Raw genomic sequence first — 23,451 nt, 5'->3', positions numbered from 1 at the left:
GTTACTGAGTGACAGTGTGAGGGAGAGGGATTAACATCAGTGGAGATACAGTCAGTAAAACAGGGCGCTGGGGGGAGAGGGGTTACTGAGTGACAGTGTGAGGGAGAGGGATTAACATCAGTTGAGATACAGTCAGTAACACAGGGCGCTGGTGGGAGAGGGGTTACTGAGTGACAGTGTGAGGGAGAGGGATTAACATCAGCAGAGATACAGTCAGTAACACAGGGCGCTGGGGGGAGAGGGGTTACTGAGTGACAGTGTGAGGGAGAGGGATTAACATCAGTAGAGATACAGTCAGTAACACAGGGCGCAGGGGGGAGAGGGGTTACTGAGTGAGAGTGTGAGGGAGAGGGATTAAAATGAGTAGAGATACAGTCAGTAACACAGGGCGCTGGGGGGAGAGGGGTTACTGAGTGACAGTGTGAGGGAGAGGGATTAACATCAGTAGAGATACAGTCAGTAACACAGGGCGCTGGGGGGAGAGGGGTTACTGAGTGACAGTGTGAGGGAGAGGGATTAAAATCAGTAGAGATACAGTCAGTAACACAGGGCGCTGGGGGGAGAGGGGTTACTGAGTGACAGTGTGAGGGAGAGGGATTAACATCAGTAGAGATACAGTCAGTAACACAGGGCGCTGGGGGAGAGGGGTTACTGAGTGACAGTGTGAGGGAGAGGGATTAACATCAGTAGAGATACAGTCAGTAACACAGGGCGCTGGGGGAGAGGGGTTACTGAGTGACAGTGTGAGGGAGAGGGATTAACATCAGTAGAGATACAGTCAGTAACACAGGGCGCTGGGGGGAGAGGGGTTACTGAGTGACAGTGTGAGGGAGAGGGATTAACATCAGTGGAGATACAGTCAGTAAAACAGGGCGCTGGGGGGAGCGGGGTTACTGAGTGACAGTGTGAGGGAGAGGGATTAACATCAGTTGAGATACAGTCAGTAACACAGGGCGCTGGGGGGAGAGGGGTTACTGAGTGACAGTGTGAGGGAGAGGGATTAACATCAGTTGAGATACAGTCAGTAACACAGGGCGCTGGGAGGAGAGGGGTTACTGAGTGACAGTGTGAGGGAGAGGGATTAACATCAGCAGAGATACAGTCAGTAACACAGGGCACTGGGGGGAGAGGGGTTACTGAGTGACAGTGTGAGGGAGAGGGATTAACATCAGTAGAGATACAGTCAGTAACACAGGGCGCAGGGGGGAGAGGGGTTACTGAGTGACAGTGTGAGGGAGAGGGATTAACATCAGTCGAGATACAGTCAGTAACACAGGGCGCTGGGGGGAGAGGGGTTACTGAGTGACAGTGTGAGGGAGAGGGATTAAAATCAGTAGAGATACAGTCAGTAACACAGGGCGCTGGGGGGAGAGGGGTTACTGAGTGACAGGGTGAGGGAGAGGGATTAACATCAGTAGAGATACAGTCAGTAACACAGGGCGCTGGGGGGAGAGGGGTTACTGAGTGACAGTGTGAGGGAGAGGGATTAAAATCAGTAGAGATACAGTCAGTAACACAGGGCGCTGGGGGAGAGGGGTTACTGAGTGACAGTGTGAGGGAGAGGGATTAACATCAGTAGAGATACAGTCAGTAACACAGGGCGCTGGGGGAGAGGGGTTACTGAGTGACAGTGTGAGGGAGAGGGATTAACATCAGTAGAGATACAGTCAGTAACACAGGGCGCTGGGGGGAGAGGGGTTACTGAGTGACAGTGTGAGGGAGAGGGATTAACATCAGTAGAGATACAGTCAGTAACACAGGGCGCTGGGGGGAGAGGGGTTACTGAGTGACAGTGTGAGGGAGAGGGATTAACATCAGTCGAGATACAGTCAGTAACACAGGGCGCTGGGGGAGAGGGGTTACTGAGTGACAGTGTGAGGGAGAGGGATTAACATCAGTAGAGATACAGTCAGTAACAGGGCGCTGGGGGGAGAGGGGTTACTGAGTGAGAGTGTGAGGGAGAGGGATTAACATCAGTAGAGATACAGTCAGTAACACAGGGCGCTGGGGGAGAGGGGTTACTGAGTGACAGTGTGAGGGAGAGGGATTAACATCAGTAGAGATACAGTCAGTAACACAGGGCGCTGGGGGAGAGGGGTTACTGAGTGACAGTGTGAGGGAGAGGGATTAACATCAGTCGAGATACAGTCAGTAACACAGGGCGCTGGGGGGAGAGGGGTTACTGAGTGACAGTGTGAGGGAGAGGGATTAACATCAGTGGAGATACAGTCAGTAACACAGGGCGCTGGGGGGAGAGGGGTTACTGAGTGACAGTGTGAGGGAGAGGGATTAACATCAGTAGAGATACAGTCAGTAACACAGGGCGCTGGGGGAGAGGGGTTACTGAGTGACAGTGTGAGGGAGAGGGATTAACATCAGTAGAGATACAGTCAGTAACACAGGGCGCTGGGGGAGAGGGGTTACTGAGTGACAGTGTGAGCCATGTTCCCTGGACCTGCTTCTCCTCCTGCAACAAACTTGCAACTGGCTTCTCCTGCACCAAGATGGCGGCGGGCCCTGGCCCTACTCCTGCACCAAGATGGCGGCTGGCCTTGCCTCTCCTGCTGCAGCTGAGACGGCGGTTCTCACAGGCTCTTCCTGCACCAAGATGGCGGCGGGCCTCCTTCTTCTCCTTTTACTGAGACGACGGTTGCAACAGGCTTCTCCTGCACCAAGGTGGTGGCGGACCCGGCCCCTGCTCCTGCATGAAGGTGGCGGCGGACCCGGCCTCACCTCCCGCTGCTCAGGCGGCGGTCGCGACCGGCTCCTCCTGCACTAAGATGGCGGCGGGGCTTGCCTCACCTCCTGCTGCTCAGACGGCGGTTGCCGCAGGCTCCTCCTGCACCAAGATGGCGGCGGCACCGTGCGGACGAATCACGGCGGCCGGTCGGAGCGCGTGGCAGCGTCACGGGAGCAGCGCGTGACGTCGTCGGGCGCCAATCCGGAAAGAAGAGGCTCGAGCGGCGAGAGGAGAAGGTTCGAGATTCAAACCGCCCGGAGCGGGTGAGTGGAGTGAGGGAGGGAGTGTGATGGAGTAAACACCCGGAGGGAGGGAGGGTGAGGGAGTAAACACCCGGAGGGAGTGAGTGTGAGGGAGTAAACACCCGGAGGGAGGGAGGGTGAGGGAGTAAACACCCGGAGGGAGGGAGGGTGAGGGAGTAAACACCCGGAGGGAGGGAGGGTGAGGGAGTAAACACCCGGAGGGAGTGAGTGTGAGGGAGTAAACACCCGGAGGGAGGGAGGGTGAGGGAGTAAACACCCGGAGGGAGGGAGCGTGAGGGAGTAAACACCCGGAGGGAGGGAGCGTGAGGGAGTAAACACCCGGAGGGAGGGAGCGTGAGGGAGTAAACACCCGGAGGGAGGGAGCGTGAGGGAGTAAACACCCGGAGGGAGGGAGCGTGAGGGAGTAAACACCCGGAGGGAGGGAGCGTGAGGGAGTAAACACCCGGAGGGAGGGAGTGTGAGGGAGTAAACACCCGGAGGGAGGGAGGGAGTGTGAGGGAGTAAACACCCGGAGGGAGGGAGGGTGAGGGAGTAAACACCCGGAGGGAGGGAGTGTGAGGGAGTTAACACCCGGAGGGAGGGAGGGAGTGTGAGGGAGTTAACACCCGGAGGGAGGGAGGGAGTGTGAGGGAGTAAACACCCGGAGGGAGGGAGGGTGAGGGAGTAAACACCCGGAGGGAGGGAGTGTGAGGGAGTAAACACCCGGAGGGAGGGAGGGTGAGGGAGTAAACACCCGGAGGGATGGAGCGTGAGGGAATAAACACCCGGAGGGAGTGAGTGTGATGGAGTAAACACCCGGAGGGAGGGAGTGTGAGGGAGTAAACACCCGGAGGGATGGAGCGTGAGGGAATAAACACCCGGAGGGAGGGAGTGTGATGGAGTAAACACCCGGAGGGAGGGAGTGTGAGGGAGTAAACACCCGGAGGGAGTGAGTGTGAGGGAGTAAACACCCGGAGGGAGGGAGTGTGAAGGAGTAAACACCCGGAGGGAGGGAGGGTGAGGGAATAAACACCCGGAGGGAGGGAGGGTGAGGGGATAAACACCCGGAGGGAGTGAGTGTGAGGGAGTAAACACCCGGAGGGAGGGAGTGTGAGGGAGTAAACACCCGGAGGGAGGGAGTGTGAGGGGATAAACACCCGGAGGGAGGGAGCGTGAGGGAGTAAACACCCGGAGGGAGGGAGGGTAAGGGATTAAACACCCGGAGGTAGGGAGAGTGAGTGAGTCAACACCCGGAGGGAGGGAGAGTGAGTGAGTAAACACCCGGAGGGAGGGAGTCTGAGGGAGTAAACACCCGGAGGGAGGGAGTGTGAGGGAATAAACACCCGGCGGGAGGGAGTGTGAGGGAGTAAACACCCGGAGGGAGTGAGCGTGAGGGGATAAACACCCGGAGGGAGGGAGTGTGAGGGAATAAACGCCCGGAGGGAGGGAGCGTGAGGGGATAAACACCCGGAGGGAGGGAGGGTGAGGGAATAAACACCCGGAGGGAGGGAGCGTGAGGGAATAAACGCCCGGAGGGAGTGAGCATTAGGGGATAAACGCCCGGAGGGAGGGAGCGTGAGGGGATAAACGCCCAGAGGGAGGGAGCGTGAGGGGATAAACGCCCAGAGGGAGTGAGCGTGAGGGAATAAACACCCGGAGGGAGTGAGCGTGAGGGGATAAACACCCGGAGGGAGTGAGCGTGAGGGGATAAACACCTGGAGGGAGGGTGAGGGAATAAACGCCCGGAGGGAGGGAGCGTGAGGGAGTAAACGCCCGGAGGGAGTGAGCGTGAGGGAATAAACGTCCGGAGGGAGGGAGTGTGAGGGAGTAAACACCCGGAGGAAGGGAGCGTGAGGGAATAAACACACGGAGGGAGTGAGCGTGAGGGAATAAACATCCGGAGGGAGGGAGCGTGAGGGGATAAACGCCCGGAGGCGGGAGCGTGAGGGAATAAACGCCCAGAGGGAGGGTGAGGGAATAAACACCCGGAGGGAGTGAGCGTGAGGTGATAAACACCCGGAGGGAGGGAGCGTGAGGGGATAAACGCCCGGAGGGAGGGAGCGTGAGGGGATAAACGCCCGGAGGGAGGGAGCGTGAGGGGATAAACGCCCGGAGGGAGGGAGCGTGAGGGGATAAACGCCCGGAGGGAGGGAGCGTGAGGGGATAAACGCCCGGAGGGAGGGAGCGTGAGCGGATAAACGCCCGGAGGGAGGGAGCGTGAGGGGATAAACGCCCGGAGGGAGGGAGCGTGAGGGATTAAACGCCCGGAGGGAGTGAGCGTGAGGGGATAAACGCCCGGAGGGAGGGAGCGTGAGGGGATAAACACCCAGAGGGAGGGTGGGAGCGTGAGGGAATAAACGCCCGGAGGGAGGGACGTGAGGGGATAAACGCCCAGGGGGAGTGAGCGTGAGGGGATAAACACCCGGAGGGAGGGTGAGGGAATAAACGCCCGGAGGGAGGGAGCGTGAGGGAGTAAACGCCCGGAGGGAGTGAGCGTGAGGGAATAAACGTCCGGAGGGAGGGAGTGTGAGGGTGTAAACACCCGGAGGAAGGGAGCGTGAGGGAATAAACACCCGGAGGGAGGGAGCGTGAGGGATTAAACGCCCGGAGGGAGTGAGCGTGAGGGGATAAACGCCCGGAGGGAGGGAGCGTGAGGGGATAAACACCCAGAGGGAGGGTGGGAGCGTGAGGGAATAAACGCCCGGAGGGAGGGAGCGTGAGGGGATAAACACCCGGAGGGAGTGAGCGTGAGGGGATAAACACCCGGAGGGAGGGTGAGGGAATAAACGCCCGGAGGGAGGGAGCGTGAGGGAGTAAACGCCCGGAGGGAGTGAGCGTGAGGGAATAAACGTCCGGAGGGAGGGAGTGTGAGGGAGTAAACACCCGGAGGAAGGGAGCGTGAGGGAATAAACACCCGGAGGGAGTGAGCGTGAGGGAATAAACATCCGGAGGGAGGGAGCGTGAGGGGATAAACGCCCGGAGGCGGGAGGGTGAGGGAATAAACGCCCGGAGGGAGGGTGAGGGAATAAACACCCGGAGGGAGTGAGCGTGAGGTGATAAACACCCGGAGGGAGGGAGCGTGAGGGGATAAACGCCCGGAGGGAGGGAGCGTGAGGGGATAAACGCCCGGAGGGAGGGAGCGTGAGGGGATAAACGCCCGGAGGGAGGGAGCGTGAGGGGATAAACGCCCGGAGGGAGGGAGCGTGAGCGGATAAACGCCCGGAGGGAGGGAGCGTGAGGGGATAAACGCCTGGAGGGAGGGAGCGTGAGGGATTAAACGCCCGGAGGGAGTGAGCGTGAGGGGATAAACGCCCGGAGGGAGGGAGCGTGAGGGGATAAACACCCAGAGGGAGGGTGGGAGCGTGAGGGAATAAACGCCCGGAGGGAGGGACGTGAGGGGATAAACGCCCAGGGGGAGGGAGCGTGATGGGATAAACGCCCGGAGGGAGTGAGCATGAGGGGATAAACGCCCGGAGGGAGGGAGCGTGAGGGGATCAACGCCCGGAGGGAGTGAGCGTGAGGGGATAAACGCCCGGAGGGAGGGAGCGTGAGGGGATGACCACCCAGAGGGAGGGAGGTTGAGGGAATAAACACCCGGAGGGAGGGAGCGTGAGGGAGTAAACGCCCGGAGGGAGGGAGCGTGAGGGAATAAACACCCGGAGGGAGTGAGCGTGAGAGGTTAAACGCCCAGAGGGAGGGAGCGTGAGTGGATAAACGCCCGGAGGGAGGGAGCGTGAGGGGATAAACGCCCGGAGGGAGGGAGCGTGAGGGGATAAACGCCCGGAGGGAGGGAGCGTGAGGGGATAAACGCCCGGAGGGAGGGAGCGTGAGGGGATAAACGCCCGGAGGGAGCGTGAGGGGATAAACACCCGGAGGGAGGGAGGGAGCGTGAGGGGATAAACACCCGGAGGGAGGGAGCGTGAGGGGATAAACGCCCGGAGGGAGGGAGCGTGAGGGGATAAACGCCCGGAGGGAGGGAGCGTGAGGGGATAAACGCCCGGAGGGAGCGTGAGGGGATAAACACCCGGAGGGATGGAGGGAGCGTGAGGGGATAAACACCCGGAGGGAGGGGATAAACGCCCAGAGGGAGGGAGCATGCGGGGATAAACGCCCAGAGGGAGGGAGCGTGAGGGGATAAGCGCCCGGAGGGAGGGAGCGTGAGGGGATAAACGCCCGGAGGGAGGGAGCGTGAGGGGATAAACGCCCGGAGGGAGGGAGCATGAGGGGATAAACGCCCGGAGGGAGCGTGAGGGGATAAACACCCGGAGGGAGGGAGGGAGCGTGAGGGGATAAACACCCGGAGGGAGGGAGCGTGAGGGGATAAACACCCGGAGGGAGGGGATAAACGCCCGGAGGGAGGGAGCGTGAGGGGATAAATGCCCGGAGGGAGGGAGCGTGAGGGGATAAACGCCCGGAGGGAGGGAGCGTGAGGGGATAAACGCCCGGGGGGAGGGAGCGTGAGGGAATAAACGCCCGGAGGGAGGGAGCGTGAGGGAATCAGCGCCCGGAGGGACGGAGCGTGAGGGGATAAACGCCCGGAGGGAGGGAGCGTGAGGGGCTAAACGCCCGGAGGGAGGGAGCGTGAGGGGATAAACGCCCGGAGGGAGGGAGCGTGAGGGGATAAACGCCCGGAGGGAGGGAGCGTGAGGAGATAAACACCCGGAGGGAGGGAGCGTGAGTGGATAAACGCCCGGAGGGAGGGAGCGTGAGGGGATAAACGCCCGGAGGGAGGGAGCATGAGGGAATCAGCGCCCGGAGGGAGGAAGCGTGAGGGAATAAACGCCCGGAGGGAGGGAGCGTGAGGGAATCAGCGCCCGGAGGGAGGGAGCGTGAGGGGATAAACGCCCGGAGGGAGGGAGCGTGAGGGGATAAACGCCCGGAGGGAGGGAGCGTGAGGGGATAAACGCCCGGAGGGAGGGAGCGTGAGGGGATAAACACCCGGAGGGAGGGAGCGTGAGTGGATAAACGCCCAGAGGGAGGGAGCGTGAGGGGATAAACGCCCGGAGGGAGGGATCGTGAGGGAATAAACACCCGGAGGGAGGGAGCATGAGTGGATAAACACCCGGGGGAGGGAGCGTGAGGGGATAAACACCCGGAGGGAGGGAGGGAGCGTGAGGGAATAAACACCCAGGGGGACGGAGCGTGAGGGGATAAACACCCGGAGGGAGGGAGCGTGAGGGGATAAACACCCGGAGTGAGTGAGTGTGTGGGAATAAACACCCAGACAGGGCGAGCAGGAGGGAATAAAGACCCGGAGCGGGCGAGCGGGATGGGAAATCGCCAGACTGGGTGAGGGAAAGGGTAAAAATAATCCTGACCAGGTCAGAGAGACAGAATAAACATCCCCAATTGGGCCCGAAAGGATATAAACAGTCAGACTTGTTCTGTGAGGCGAAATCAGTGCCCTGGTCAGGTGAGCACGAGGATAAATACCCAAACTGGGTCAGAGGGAGAGAATAACAATGTGAATTGGATCAGTTTGTGAGAGGGAGAATAATTAACCTGTGCGTTTTCCCCCCACTCTCGGGTTTCTTTTTGCTCCCAGTCTTCCGATGCCGCGGAGAAGACAGTCCGGGGCGCGCTCGAGCGGGAGCCAGAGTTCGCAGGCTGACAAGTTTCAGGTAAGTGGTGTTTGGTATCCCTGTCGTAAGGACGTGCTGTTACCCGTATCCTTAACTCGCACCGTGTCCCGTTCACCCATCACCCCCCTGTGCTCGCTGACCTACACTGGCTCCCGGTCCGGCAACACCTCCATTTTAAAATATGGTCCGATCCCTCCATGGCCCTCGCCCCCCCCTCCCTATCTCTGGAACCTCCTACGACCCTCCCTGATTTCTGCACTCCTCCAATTCTGGCCTCTTGTCCATCCCCCCGATTCCCATCGCTCCACCATTGGCGGCCGTGCCTTCAGCCGCCTCGGCCCTGAGCTCTGGAATTCCCTCCCTAAACCTCTCCGCCTCTCTCTCCTCCTTTACGACGCTCCTTAAAACCTACCTCTTTGACCAAGCTTTTGGTCACCGGTCCTAATATCTCCTTACGTGACTCAGTGTGAAATCTTGTCTGATTTACGCTCCTGTGAAGCGCCTTGGGGACGTTTGTATTACTTTAAAGGCGCTGGGTAAATGCAGGTTGTTGCCTGGTCGATGTGAGTTAGCTTTGGCGCCGATCAGGAGATAGAGGGTGGGGGGATTGGCCTTGGTATCGCAAAACGGTGATAGTGAATCAGCAGCCCCCTTCCACACCCCGCTCGATTGACTTCGGTGGAGCAGAAAATCAGGAGGAGGGTGAAACGGGCTGCCGATTGGCACCATCAGCCAATCACTCCCAGAGTGACAGATAGGTGTCAGTCTGGTAGCACTCTCGCCTCTGAGTCAGTACGGTACTGAGGGACTAGATAATGTAGAGCTGTTTTCACCTTGTCCAGAACAGTCGAACCAGAGGACACGGCCTGCGCTTGAAGGGGGGGCAAATTTAAAACTCATCCACAGAAACAATCTCTCAGTGAGTGAGTGGTCAATCTTTAGAACAGGCTCCCAAGGGAGACGGTGGAAGCAGTTAGTGTTGATTGATCCAAGTGCAAATTCGATCGATTTCCTTCAGAAAATACCATTTTGGGGGATACAGTACCCGAGTCATTCGAGACGTGACTTGTGGTGAGTGTAGGAGGCTCGGGAGGAACAGGTGACTTTGGACCTATGGTTCCCAGAGCTCTCCACCACTGGGGGTTTTCCCTCCCCTCATGTCTGGGTCTGTTGGAGACTATTCGATGGAGATTGATTGCTGCAATTAGTTAACAACTCCATTATCGTCGTATTGTGCGACTACCAGGACGGTCGGAGGAGAACTAGATGGACCTCGGTCTTTTCTCATTTAGCAATTCCTACTGCCGTTTAGACGGGGTGGCCCTCTGGGTTAAGGCAGCATGGCATGAGGCAAAGCGGGCAGGAACTCCCAACTATGTCGGGCAAAGGGGATCCAACCACGCAGCGGGTTTGCTGAAGGGCCTTTCGAGATTGACTGTCAATTTCCTTGCATACCCTCCACTGGTCGCCCTCCTGAGACTTGAGCCGTAGTTTGTTCAGCAAATATATTACCCTCCCTGTCAACAAATCTTGAACCAAACGATGTTTGCCATTCTTGCCTTTAGAAGGATGAAGACACTGATTTGGACGATGTGGGTCCCTCTCAGACTCCCACGGCCTCGCAGGTCCGACGCAGCCTGGATAACCTGACCCCAGCCGTTGTTGACAGGAAGGTACAGAACCATTTCTCCCCCTTTCCCCCCACTTGCCGTAACTTGGCTGCCCACGGTAACACGTCGTCGTAGAATCGGACAGCACAGAAGGAGGCCGTTCGGCCCTTCGTGCTTGTGCGGGCTCTTCGAAAGCTATCCAGTTAGTCCCGGTCCGACTCTCCTGCTCTTTCTTTCCCCACAGCCCTGCAAATTATTTCCTTTTCAAGTATATATCCAATTCCCATCACATCATATTTTAATAAGAACAGAGGAACAGGAGGAGGCCATTCAGGCCCTTGGGCCTGCTCCGCCATTCTGTTAGATCGTGGCTGATCTGGATCTTAATTCCATCTGACCTGCCTTTACTCCATATCCCTTGACACACTTACCTAACAAAAATCTATCTATCTCAGCCTTGAAACTCCAACTGACCCCCAGCATCCACAGCCTTTTTGGGGGAGAGAGTTCCAGATTTCCCCCTCCCCTTTGTGTGAGGAAGTGCTTCCTGACATCACCCCTGAACGGCCTGGCTCTAATTTTAAGGTTCTGCCCCCTGTCCTGGACTCCCCCCACCAGAGGAAATAGTTTCTCTCTACCTACCCCATCAAATCCTTTAATCATCTTAAACCCCTCGATTAGATCACCCCTTAATCTTCTACACTCGAGGGAACACAAGCCCAGTCTGTGTTACCTATCCTCGTAATTTAACCCTTTTAGCCCTGGTATCGTTCTGGTGAATCTGTGCTGCCCCCCCTCCAAGGACAATATCTCCTTCCTGAGGTGTGGTGCCCAGAACTGAATGCAGTGCTCCAAGTGGGGTTCTGTAATCTCCTCCCCGCCCCCCCCCCCCCCCCCCGCAGTATTAAGGGCGCTAATGGTCTTCTGTTTAATGTTTGACAGGTGAGTGAGGTGGTTCAATATATCCTGATCATGGAGCAGAAGAAGGTCCCAGTAAAACGCAAAGGTGGGTGAATGAGATGAGTGTGACCTATTGCAAAAAGTCGTAAAGTGCAACAAGTTTAACCTGCAGAAAATTGACCTGTTTTGCTTCAGCTCCAACTCTTCTACACCCCTCCTCCCTCCTGTACTTACATGCAATCTAGAAGTGGCAGAGCCCCAGGTCTTTGTATGTCAGTATTAGGGAATGGAATATGCTTATTTTCTGCATCCATTGTCGGCACCAAGCATTCCTGTACCATAGAGAGCAAATCAGGTAAAGAGTAAAGCTCCCTCTACACTGTCCCGTCAAACACTCCCAAGGCAGGTACAGGGTTAGATACAGAGTAAAGCTCCCTCTACACTGTCCCGTCAAACACTCCCAAGGCAGGTACAGGGTTAGATACAGAGTAAAGCTCCCTCTACACTGTCCCGTCAAACACTCCCAAGGCAGGTACAGGGTTAGATACAGAGTAAAGCTCCCTCTACACTGTCCCGTCAAACACTCCCAGGGGCAGGTACAGGGTTAGATACAGAGTAAAGCTCCCTCTACACTGTCCCGTCAAACACTCCCAAGGCAGGTACAGGGTTAGATACAGAGTAAAGCTCCCTCCACACTGTCCCCATCAAACACTTCTAGGGCAGGTACAGGGTTAGATACAGAGTAAAGCTCCCTCTACACTGTCCCATCAAACACTCCCAGGGCAGGGACAGGGTTAGATACAGAGTAAAGCTCCCTCTACACTGTCCCATCAAACACTCCCAGGGCAGGTACAGGGTTAGATACAGAGTAAAGCTCCCTCTACACTGTTCCCATCAAACACTCCCAGGGCAGGTACAGGGTTAGATACAGAGTAAAGCTCCCTCCACACTGTCCCCATCAAACACTTCCAGGGCAGGTACAGGGTTAGATACAGAGTAAAGCTCCCTCTACACTGTCCCATCAAACACTCCCAGGGCAGGTACAGGGTTAGATACAGAGTAAAGCTCCCTCTACACTGTCCCATCAAACACTCCCAGGGCAGGGACAGGGTTAGATACAGAGTAAAGCTCCCTCTACACTGTCCCATCAAACACTCCCAGGGCAGGTACAGGGTTAGATACAGAGTAAAGCTCCCTCTACACTGTCCCATCAAACACTCCCAGGGCAAGTTGAAAGTCTCTGGAATGGAGCTTGAACCCACGACCTCCTGACTCAGAGGCGAGCATGAGCCAAGGCAGTTGGGTCTAGTGATAGGCGCTGTAGGTTGTTTCTGGATGGATGAGCTCAGGTCTGAATGGCCGACCGCATCTCTACCTTGTGAAATTTTTTTTAAAACACAAATAAAGTATTACTGGCCGAGATCATTTTGCTTTGTGTTGGGGTGAAATGTTTCAATTGCTGTGAGTTCAATATTGTTTCCTTCTATAGATATAATCAAGAACGTATTGAAGGACTACAAATCATTGTACTCAGAGATCATAAAACGGACAGTCAAAACCTTCCAGCAGGTTAGTGTCCACAATGACTGCCACCCCCGGTAACATAGAAACATAGAAAATAGGAGCAGGAGTAGGCCATTCGGCCCTTCGAGCCTGCTCCGCCATTCAATATGATCATGGCTGATCCTCTATCTCAATACCATATTCCCGCTCTCTCCCCATACCCCTTGATGGCCTTTTGTGTCTAGAAATCTATCCAGCTCCTCCTTAAATATATTCAGTGTCTCGGCCTCCCACTGCCTTCTGTGGTAGAGAATTCCACAGGTTCACCACTCTCTGAGTGAAGAAATTTCTCCTCATCTCAGTCCTAAATGTCCTACCCCGTATCCTGAGACTGTGACCCCTGGTTCTGGACTCCCCAGCCAGCGGAAACATCCTCCCTGCATCCAGTCTGTCTAGCCCTGTCAGAATTTTATATGTTGCAATGAGATCCCCTCTCATTCTTCTAAACTCGAGTAAATACAGGCCGAGTCGACCCAATCTCTCCTCATACGTAACCAACTCATTTATGTAAAGGTGGTGAAACGCCCCACAGTGATTCACAGGAGTGTAAATCAGACAAAAATTGGTACGGAGATATTAGGACAGGTGACCAAAAGCTTGGCCAAAGAGTTAGGTTTTAAGGAGCATCTTGAAGGAGAGAGAGGCGGAGAGGTTTAGGGAGGGAATTCCAGAGCTTAGGGCCGAGACGGCTGAAGGCCCGGCCGCCAATGGTGGGACGATGGAAATCGGGGGATGGACAAGAGGCCAGAATTGGAGGAGCGCAAAGATCTCGGAGGGCTGTAGGGGCTGGAGGAGGTTACAACGATAGTGAGGAAGGGCAAGGACCAAGGAAGGATTTGAAAACAAGGATGAGAGTTTTAAAATCGAGGCGTTTCCGGACCGGGAACTCCAGTTGTGCATTTCATAAAGGTGGGGGAGAGCGTGAGGGGGTGATCCCCTCTGCTTTCCTTTTTAAGGAGTCTCGCTCTCTCGTCCACCTGCCCCAGCCAGGGAAGCTGGCTGAAGAGCTGCCAGCACACCTCGCTAATCCTGGGTTCCACCAGGCTACCGGGAGCCATGCGGTCGACCGCCTTTTGAATCGATACCCAGGAAGCTGCATTCAGTCATTCCGCAGCCCATGCGAATGGGCGGGGGGACTAACTCGCATTAGTGCTGTTCAGTGATTCGTTGAATAACATTTTGGGTCACATGAGTAATTCGAGACGTGACATGTGGTAAGCGTAGGAGGCTCGGGTGTCTTTGGACCTATGGTTCCCAAAGCTCTCCACCCTGGGGTTTCACTCCCATCATATCAGGGTCTGTCAGAGACTAATCGATGGAGATTGATTGCTACAATTAGTCAACAATCCCATTATCGTCGTATCGTGGGACTACCAGGATAGTAGAAGGAGAACTGTATTGACCTCGGTCTTTTTTCGACGAGCAATTCCTACTTTCCTTTGAAGGAATGCGTGCGTGAGAGTTGCTTATGGTTTCTTATCTTGTTCAAAACAAATTTTTGTTTGTCGGGAATTGTGCCTGCTTGCCAGATCCCTTTCGGAGTGTGAGTCCTCTCTCTGCGTGTGATATTGTACCCCTCCCTCCCCTCACTCCCTGTCACTGATAATCAGGGTCACTGGTTTGTTGTTACCTATTCAAATCCAAGTTTATATTACATGGGACTCCTGGGACCGTTAACCAGTGTTTTGGGGGGTGGCCCTCCGTCCACTCCTTTTTGGGGCCTCTTGCTTATTGGTGACTGAGTAAATCAACTTGCCTTTCTGTTAACACAGGATTGCAGGATTTTGCAGAGTTCGAGGGATCGCATTCTGCGATTCTGTCCATTTTATTCCGTGAGAAGTCAGATTGATAACTGCATTAATGATCATTCTTATTGCCTAATTCAGGGCAATTTTGACTGTTTTGCTTCTTGTGCTTTCTCTTACAATGATTTGAATCTCAATCTCTCTGTCTCTCTCTTTCTCTTTCTCTCTCTCTATCTCCCTCTCTCTGTCTCTCTTTCTCGCTGTCTGTCTGTCCGTCTCGCTGTCTGTCCGTCTCGCTGTCTCTCTCTCTTTGTCTCTGTGTGTCTCTCTCTCTGTCTCTCTCTCTCTCTCTCTGTCTCTCTCTCTGTGTCTCTCTCTGTCTCTCTCTCTCTGTCTCTCTCTCTCTGTCTCTCTCTCTCTGTCTCTCTCTCTCTCTGTCTCTCTCTCTCTCTGTCTCTCTCTCTCTCTGTCTCTCTCTCTCTTTTTTCTCTCTGTCTCCAGGTATTTGGACTGGACTTGGTGGAAATTGACACTAAAACTCACGCCTACATCCTCATTAACAAGCTGGACCGAGTGGAGGGGGATGACATGAATTGGTAAGATGAGCTCCCACAGGGCCCCTGCAGTGTTTGATTGAATGTTTTTCTCTGGCTGATATACTCTCTAACTGGCTGCCAACGATAGAGCTCTCCCCTTAGTCTGATTCCCTTACCCTTTCCCCATTCGGCCCATCTCCCCTGTGCCCCCTCTCTGATAGAGCTCTCCCCTTAGTCTGATTCCCCGCCCTTTCCCCATTCGGCCCATCGCCCCTGTTCCCTCTCTCTGATAGAGCTCTCCCCTTAGTCTGATTCCCTGCCCTTTCCCCATTCGGCCCATCGCCCCTGTTCCATCTCCCTTTAGTCCTGCTCCACATACCTTCTTACTTTTCTTTCTTTTCCACATTTCTCCCCTTCCCTTTTAAAACCTGTTCTGGATTCTGCTTCCCCCACTGGTCGGATATTCCATCTCCTATCAACACTCCATGCAATAAAAAAAATTCGCCTACACTCTCCATTCATTCTTTGGTGATGATCTTAAATTGACGCCCTCTGGTTACCAACTCACCGACCAGTGCAAGTAGTTTCCCCGATTTACTTTATCGAAACCCCTCTATCAAATCTCCTCTTAACCCTCTCTGTTCTAATGAAAAAGAGCCCCAGTTTCTCGAGTCTCCCCTCACAGCTAAAGCCTCTCATCCTCAGCAGCAATCTCTATGGCTGGTCCATATAAATGGTTCTGTAGGAAGTATAAAGGTTGAGGGGGATCTTCTAATGAAACAGTGGGCTCAAAGTGGGGGAGGGGGGGGTCTGTGCTCGGGTGGAGTAGATTTTGTGGCTCTCAAATGTGTTTTTCTGTTCTGTGTTCTTGCCTTCCAGTGCCACACGCAATTCCCAGCTGAGGACAAGTGATTTTCTGTCGAGATCCCTGCAAGTCCTCGAGACCTGTGTTGTTTTTTTTCTTTCCCCTCCTCTCCTTCCTGCAGCAAATAGCAGCCCATGCCCAACATCTCCTTAGACACAGAAAGATAAGGGGAGATTGACCAGAATGGTACCAGGGATGAGGGACTCCAGTTATGTGGCGAGACTGGAGAAGCTGGGGTTGTTCTCCTTAAAGCAGAGAAGTTAAGGGGAGATTTGATCGAGGTGTTCAAAATTATACAGGTTTTTTGAAAGAGTAAATAAGGAGAAACTGTTTCCAGTGGCGGGAGGGTCGGTAACCAGAGGACACGGATTTAAGATAATCGGCAAAAGAACCAGAGGGGAGATGAGAAATTTGTTTTGCTCAGCGAGTTGTTCTGATCTGGAATTCACTGCCTGAAAGGGCGGTGGAAGCAGATTCAATAATAACTTTCAAAAGGCAATTGGATAAATACTTGAAAAGGAAAAATTTGCAGGGCTACGGGGAAAGAGCAGGTGGGGAGTGGGACTAATTGGATAGCTCTTTCAAAGAGCCGGCACAGGCACGATGGGCCGAATGGCCTCCTTCTGTGCTGTACCATCCTCCATCCCCAAATTGCATTTGTATTTGGCATATCCTCCTCCTTGCTGCAAGGCACAGTGGAGTTGGGAGCGTCAATCAGTACGTAACCCGACCGCTTAAATCACAAAAATCAGACGACTTCTTCTTTTGCAGGGGAGATGCTACGCCCAAAATGGGACTCCTGATGGTCATTCTCTCCATTATCTTCATGAAGGGCAACGTGGTGAAAGACTGTAAGGACCTTTCTAAGTTGGTTGCGTTTGGACTCTGTAGCCTGCTGTTAGGACAAGCTTGAGACATTTTCAGAAGCCGTGCATAAGCCGGTAGCTTTCAAACCCCCACGCCACTCTTGGAACATGCCGACTCAATCCCCGGGAACGCCAAACTCCCAATGACTGTGCCAGCTACCCAGGTGGTGCTCCACGGCCTCGCCCCTCCCTACCTCTGTAACCTTTTCCAGCCCTACAACCCTCCGAGACCTCCTTGCTCCTCCAATTCTGGCCTCTTGCGCATCCCCAGTTTTCATCGCCCCACCATTGGCGGCCGTGCCTTCACCCATCTAGGCCGTAAGCTCTGGAATTCCCTCCCTAAACCTCTCCGCCCCTCTCTCTCTCTCCTTTAAGATGCTCCTTAAAACCTCCCTCTTTGACCAAGCTTTTGGTCACCTGTCCTAATATCTCCTTATGTGGCTTGGTTTCAGTTGTTGTCTGATTAACGCTCTGTGAAGCGCCTTGGGACGTTTTACTACGTTAAAGGCGGTGGATAAATGCAAGTTGTTATTGAAAGATTCAGCTGTTTACCACAACAGTGTGTTAGCGAGTGAACAGATATGGAGCACCAGTGGAGGAGACAGAATCCTTGAGACACTTGGTTGGGGGGGGGTGGCAGCAGAGAGGGGAGTAATTTTCATTCTTGGTGCCGGAGTGCTAACATGCGGAACAGATTGCCCTATCCCCATATTCCTTGATTACCTTAGGGTCCAAAAAGCCTTTATACAGCGCCTTTAACGTAGTAAAACGACCCAAGGCGCTTCGCAGGAGCGTCACCGAAAAAATGTTGACACCGGTGCTGGTACAGATTAGAATCTGTTTCTTTAGCCCTTGTGGGGACCGGGGCCATAATCCGGCACTCTCCCACCGAGGAGCTTCATGAGTGGAATGAGTTCAGGACCCTGTCTGTGTCACTCGTCCCAAACAAGGCAAAGACGTTCGGTTATACCCGAGGCCCCGTTTGGCAGACTGGTGTGTTATGAGGTTGCTCGCTATAGATACCTGCTCGGTACAGATCTGCGCTTTTCCCCCTCTTCCTGGTGAGAGGCCAGCAATTTAAGTTAACGCTTAGACCTTTTAGGAAGCGAAAGGAAGAACGAACTCGCATTTCTGCAGCGCCTTTCACGACCTCAGGACGTCCCAAAGCGCTTTGCAGCCAATGAAATACTTTTGAAATGTGGTCACTTGTAATGTAGGAAACGCAGCAGCCAATTTGCGCACAGCAAGATCCCACAATCAGCAAAAATGACCAGATCGTCTGTTTTAGTGATGTTGGTTGAGGGATAAATATTGGCCAAGACATCAGGGAGAACTCCCCCTGCTCTGATTTGCACTGTATTTTGCCAATTAACCACTTTATATTGGTCCTTATCACTTTGACAAGCGGTACCTCACACAATGAATTACTATTGAAGTCTGATGACCGTTTCGTAGGCAGGTGAAGATTAATAAAGATTTATTAAGAAGAAAATGTGCTGTTGACGCTAAGGCTCCTGCTGTGCAATGCGTTGTTCCCTAGATGAGCAGTCTCTGGCAGGCTTCCTGTGGAGGGCTGCTGTGTAATGCCCATGTGCTTTCATCCAGGAGTTACTAGTCATTGCACTTGGGTGTCAGCCCTGGCTCAGTGGGTCTCACTCTTGCCTCTGAGTCAGAAGGTTGTGGGTTCAAGCCCCCGCTCCAGAGACTCGAGCCCCATAATCTAGGCTCCGACACTCCCCCCGGTGCCAGTACTGAGGGAGCGCTGCACTGTCAGAGGGGCCGTCTTTCGGATGAGACGTTAAGCCGAAGCCCCGTCTGCCCTCTCAGGTGGGACGTAAAAGATCCCACGGCCGTTATTGGAAGAAGAGCAGGGGGGAGGGGAGGGGAGGGGAGTTCTCGACTCCTGGGGTCAATATTTATCCCTCAACCAACATCATTAAAACAGATTATCTGGTCATCATCACATTGCTGTTTGTGGGATCTTGCTGTACGCAAATTGGCTGCCGCGTTTCCTACATTACAACAGCGATCACACTTCAAAGAGTACTTTGTTGGCTGTGAAGCGCTTTGGGACGTCCTGAGGTGGTGAAAAACGCTGTAGAAATGCGAGTTCTTTTACTTGGTGTCACATTGTGTCAGTGCATCAACACACTGGGCCTCCTGAAGGATTGGGTATTTTTCAAAGTGAAGCAGTGTTTAAAATTCTCTCTTTCTCTCTCTCTCTCTCTGTCTCCAGCTCTCCTATGGCACACTCTGAGAAAGCTTCGGATCGATCCTAGGTAATGTGCACCTAACGTTATTGTACTTGACGTTTACTGCGGCCATTTGTTATAGGGCCCGGGATTTAAATTTGGGGGGTTGCTGGTTGTCTGCTCCCCCCTACAGCTGACCTGTGGCCTGTTCACCCCCTCTTCCTGCTGGAGCCGACTGCACGAGGAATTTGCATTTACAAAGCGCCTTTCACAACCTCAAAACATCCCAAAGCGCTTCATCACCAATGAATCTCGTCTTCTCCATTATTTTCTTCCGTACCGAACGTTCTGGCCAATTTTAAAAGAAGCAATACTGGTCAGAACTGACCCTCTGCTTCTGAAAATCAAGGCATTCAAATCTGGTGTTTGTGTTTCACTGTTTTGTGTGTTTTCTTCCTTGCCTTTAGTGAGAGACATGATGATTTTGGGGATGTGAAGAAACTCATCACCGAGGAATTTGTCAAACAGAAGTGAGTACTGCAGATCTGCTGGCTATACAATAACAACCTCACTTGGCGGAGTGTAGGGTTAGCATACTGTGTGGTGTAGGTGGAGCTTTACTCTGTATCTAACCCTGTACCTGCCCTGGGAGTGTTTGATGGGACAGTGTAGAGGGAGCTTTACTCTGTATCTAACCCTGTACCTGCCCTGGGAGTGTTTGATGGGGACAGTGTAGAGGGAGCTTTACTCTGTATCTAACCCTGTACCTGCCCTGGGAGTGTTTGATGGGACAGTGTAGAGGGAGCTTTACTCTGTATCTAACCCTGTACCTGCCCTGGGAGTGTTTGATGGGACAGTGTAGAGGGAGCTTTACTCTGTATCTAACCCTGTACCTGCCCTGGGAGTGTTTGATGGGACAGTGTAGAGGGAGCTTTACTCTGTATCTAACCCTGTACCTGCCCTGGGAGTGTTTGATGGGACAGTGTAGAGGGAGCTTTACTCTGTATCTAACCCTGAACCTGCCCTGGGAGTGTTTGATGGGACAGTGTAGAGGGAGCTTTACTCTGTATCTAACCCTGTACCTGCCCTGGGAGTGTTTGATGGGACAGTGTGGAGGGAGCTTTACTCTGTATCTAACCCGTGCTGTACCTGCCTGGGAACACAGATATAAACCATGTCCTACACCTAAGCCACCCATGCAGACCAATAGATTGAGGCATCCCTCTTATACTTTATGGGAGTGACTGTTACTGAAGACATCAGGTCAGAGTCAGTGAGTTTTGCCCAGTCATATCCTATAGGAAAGTATAAACCTGATACTGTGGGAAAATGTCAGTCGATCCGATGGGAACGTGTCTTTCATCAAAACCAGTTCAAGATCTGTGGAGTGCTATAAATCATGAGTGGAAGTGTGCAGGATGCAAGAAAGCACTCCTGTTTTATTCTGAGTGCTTCTTTACCTTGATAAATAGTTGGGAAAAGATGATTTTAAAACGTCAGGAAGATCTTTGGATTCTACTTGCCGAGGAGTCTGCTACAGTGCCCAGTCAACTGACGGAGGTTTTACTGGCGTCTGCCTCTCTTTCCCTCCCCCTTTAGATACCTGGAGTATTCTCGAGTTGCTCACACAGACCCCGTGGAGTACGAGTTTCGCTGGGGACCCAGAGCTTTTAAAGAAACCTCCAAGATGAAAGTCCTGGAGTTTGTTGCGAAGGTAAAAACAAACTCGGTGGTCAGGGGTATCAGAAGAGTAGTGGGGGGCGGGGGGTGAGAAATATGATCAGCAGACCTGTGGTTAAATTACATCCAGCTGTGACCAGGCCAGAACTAATACTGTTAGAAAATGAAAACTAGATGGTAAATTCAGGAACCAATGAGATTCCACATCCTGAGGCCCACCTAATATAAAGTCTGAGCTCCACAGGAAAAATGCCTGTCCCCCTATTTGCCATCTGTCAAGGCTTTGGAGAGGGTGCAGAGGAGATTTACTAGAACGGTGTCAGGGATGAGGGACTTAAGTTATGTGGAGAGACTGGAGGAACTGGGGGTTGTTCTCCTCAGAGCAGAGAAGGTTAAGGGGTGATTTAATGGAATTTAAATTTAAATTTAAACCTATATAAAACACTGGTTAGGCCTCAGCTGGAGTATTGTGTTCAATTCTGGACACCAGACTTTAGGAAGGATGTGAAGGCCTTAGAGAGGGTGCAGAGGAGATTTACTAGAATGGTTCCAGGGATTAGGGACTTCAGTTATCTGGAGAGACTGGAGAAGCTGGGGTTGTTCTCCTCAGAGCAGAGAAGGTTAAGGGGAGATTTAATAGAGATGTTCAAAATCAGGAAGGGTTTTGATCGAGTAAATAAGGAGAAACTGTTTCCACTAGGAGGAGGGTCGGTGACCAGAGGACACATTTAATTGATAAAAGAACCTAGGGGAAGATGAAGAGAAAGTTTTTACACAGCGAGTTGTTATGATCTGGAATTCACTGCCTGAATGGGTGGAGGAAGCAGATTCAGTAGTAACTTTCAAAAGGGAATTGGAGAAATACATGAAAAGGACAATTTACCGGGCTATGGGGAAAGAGCGAGGGAGCGAGACTAATTGGATAGCTCTTTCAAAGAGCCGGCACGGGCACAATGGGCCGAACGGCCTCCACCCGTGCTGTACGATTCTATCTCGCGTTAATTTTGTTTTGTTATCAGATGCACGACAACCAGGATCCGAAAACGTGGGCTACGCAGTACAAAGAAGCGCAGCAAGAGGCAGCAGGACCTTCAAAGCATTAAACAGACAAGGCGATCGCCATCGGGGTCAGGGGTTGGACTCTTGTGTTGCTTTAAGTTTCCGTTCACGGTCCATTGTCCAAATCTTGAGAAAGTGAACGTACTAGTCGGTGAGCGCTATGTGTACAACAGTGGACCTGTAACGTACACCTCTTGTAAATACATGCCTTGTGTGTGGACTCCATGACGTGAGTGCTGTCATTGGGAGATTCAAGGCCAGTCAGCTCCTCCTCCTCCTCCTCCTGGCCATTCGACAAGCATTAGCCGCTTAGCGACGGGTGGGCGCGTAACTCACGCAATTTTAACACACGCGCCACCCCCCCCCCACCGCGGGAGTCCCGATGCGCGGGGGGGAGTTGCCGAATGGCATCAGCCATGAGTTAACTTGCCGCTTTTTACTTAAGAGTGTGGTGAGAATCTGCCAATAAAAAAAGTCTGGGAGCACGAGGGTGGGTCCTGTCATATCTGAAGGACAAGGCGACAGATTGACATTTCAGCTACCCGAACTCTCCCACCCAGAGTCCCCCCCCCCACCGCCTCCTTCAAAACGCCAACCCGTCTTTCTCTCCGATACTGACGGACCCTTTCCGTTTTTTGCCTGCAATTGCGTTACGAGGGAAGCGTCGCAAGGCTGCAATACAAGAGCAATGCCATGACTTTTTATAGATTGAAGATGTTGCCTCACTGTTTGGATTTTGGCAAGTTGTTTTGTACTTCGTCACGGTATCAGTTCTCGTGTGTGCGATTAAATTGATATTTTTTGTTGTGAATTTCACCCAATGTGCAGTTCTGTGAGATTACTTACGCTGCTGTTCACCCCCCTCCCACCCCCCCGTCCATTTTTCCTCACACTATAAGAGCAGGTGCAGCCCTTCCGTATCTCGCCCACGTCCGTCACTCTGTGGGAGCCTGCAGCACTTCGGGGTGGAGGGGGGTGGGGGTGGTCTTCCCCATTCACCAGGCTAATGGAACGTTGGCCTTTATCTCAGGGGCTGGAATACAGTGGGGTGGAAATGATACTTCAGTTGTACAGAGCTCGGGTTAGACCCCATCTGGAGACACTGCATTCCATTCTGGGCACTGCACCTCAGGATGGATATATTGGTCTTGGAGGGGGTGCAGCGCAGATTCCCCAGAATTATACCGGGGCTAAAAGGGTTAAATTATGAGGACAGGTTGCATAGACTAGGCTTGTACTCCCTCGAGTGTCGAAGATTAAGGGGTGATCTAATCGAGGGGTTTGAGATGATTAAAGGATATAGCTTAGTGGTATAAACTGGGCGACATGGACATGTTGGGCCGAAGGGCCTGTTTCCATGTTGTAACTTCTATGATTCAATAGGGCCGATAGAGAGAGAGAAACTATTTCCTCTGGTGGGGGGAGTCCAGAACAAGGGGGGGCATAACCTTAAAATTAGAGCCAGGCCCTTCAGGGGTGATGTCAGGAAGCACTTCCTCACACAAAGGGGAGAGGAAATCTGGAACTCTCTCCCCCCAAAAAGCTGTGGATGCTGGGGGTGAATTAAAAATTTCAGAACTAAGATGGATAGATTTTATGTTGGGTAAGGGTGTTAAGAGTTATGGAAGTAAGACGGGTAGATGGGGCTAAGGTACAGATCAACCATGATCTAATTGAATGGCGGAGCAGACTCGAGGGGCTGAATGGCCTACTCCTGTTTCTGAGTTCCAACACCAACCTTCGACTTTGCCTACTGGAAAGAGATCAGCAGCGCAGACCCTGGCTGCCAGTACTGTAGTCCAGGACAATTGCAGTCCCTCTGCGATGGTTCTGGCTAAGATCGGCTAACTGCACGGACCAGGGATCGCACG

The 23,451-nt window shown here is 53.2% G+C and overlaps 1 protein-coding gene across 2 annotated transcripts; it reads left to right on the top strand.

Annotated features, from left to right (window-relative positions):
* The first annotated feature begins 2,884 nt into the window (after nt 1-2,884).
* ndnl2 (necdin-like 2) lies at nt 2,885-22,396 on the top strand. Of its 2 annotated transcripts, XM_067977794.1 has the most exons (11): nt 2,885-3,003; nt 8,528-8,603; nt 10,130-10,237; nt 11,117-11,180; nt 12,564-12,643; nt 14,884-14,978; nt 16,555-16,634; nt 18,886-18,928; nt 19,309-19,371; nt 20,441-20,555; nt 21,541-22,396. In XM_067977794.1, exons 2-11 carry the CDS (start codon nt 8,535-8,537, stop codon nt 21,622-21,624), a joined length of 801 nt encoding a protein of 266 aa, XP_067833895.1. In that variant the 5' UTR covers nt 2,885-3,003; nt 8,528-8,534; the 3' UTR covers nt 21,625-22,396. The 2 variants fall into 2 exon arrangements, with proteins under 2 accessions (XP_067833895.1, XP_067833896.1); XM_067977795.1 differs by lacking the exon at nt 10,130-10,237.
* The last annotated feature ends 1,055 nt before the right edge of the window (nt 22,397-23,451 follow it).

The sequence above is a fragment of the Heptranchias perlo genome, unplaced genomic scaffold (genome assembly GCF_035084215.1).
Source record: "Heptranchias perlo isolate sHepPer1 unplaced genomic scaffold, sHepPer1.hap1 HAP1_SCAFFOLD_178, whole genome shotgun sequence".
Taxonomy (NCBI): Eukaryota; Metazoa; Chordata; class Chondrichthyes; order Hexanchiformes; family Hexanchidae; genus Heptranchias; species Heptranchias perlo.
The sequence above is the reverse complement of the archived record's forward strand: the minus strand, read 5'-3'. Positions and strand labels throughout refer to the sequence as shown.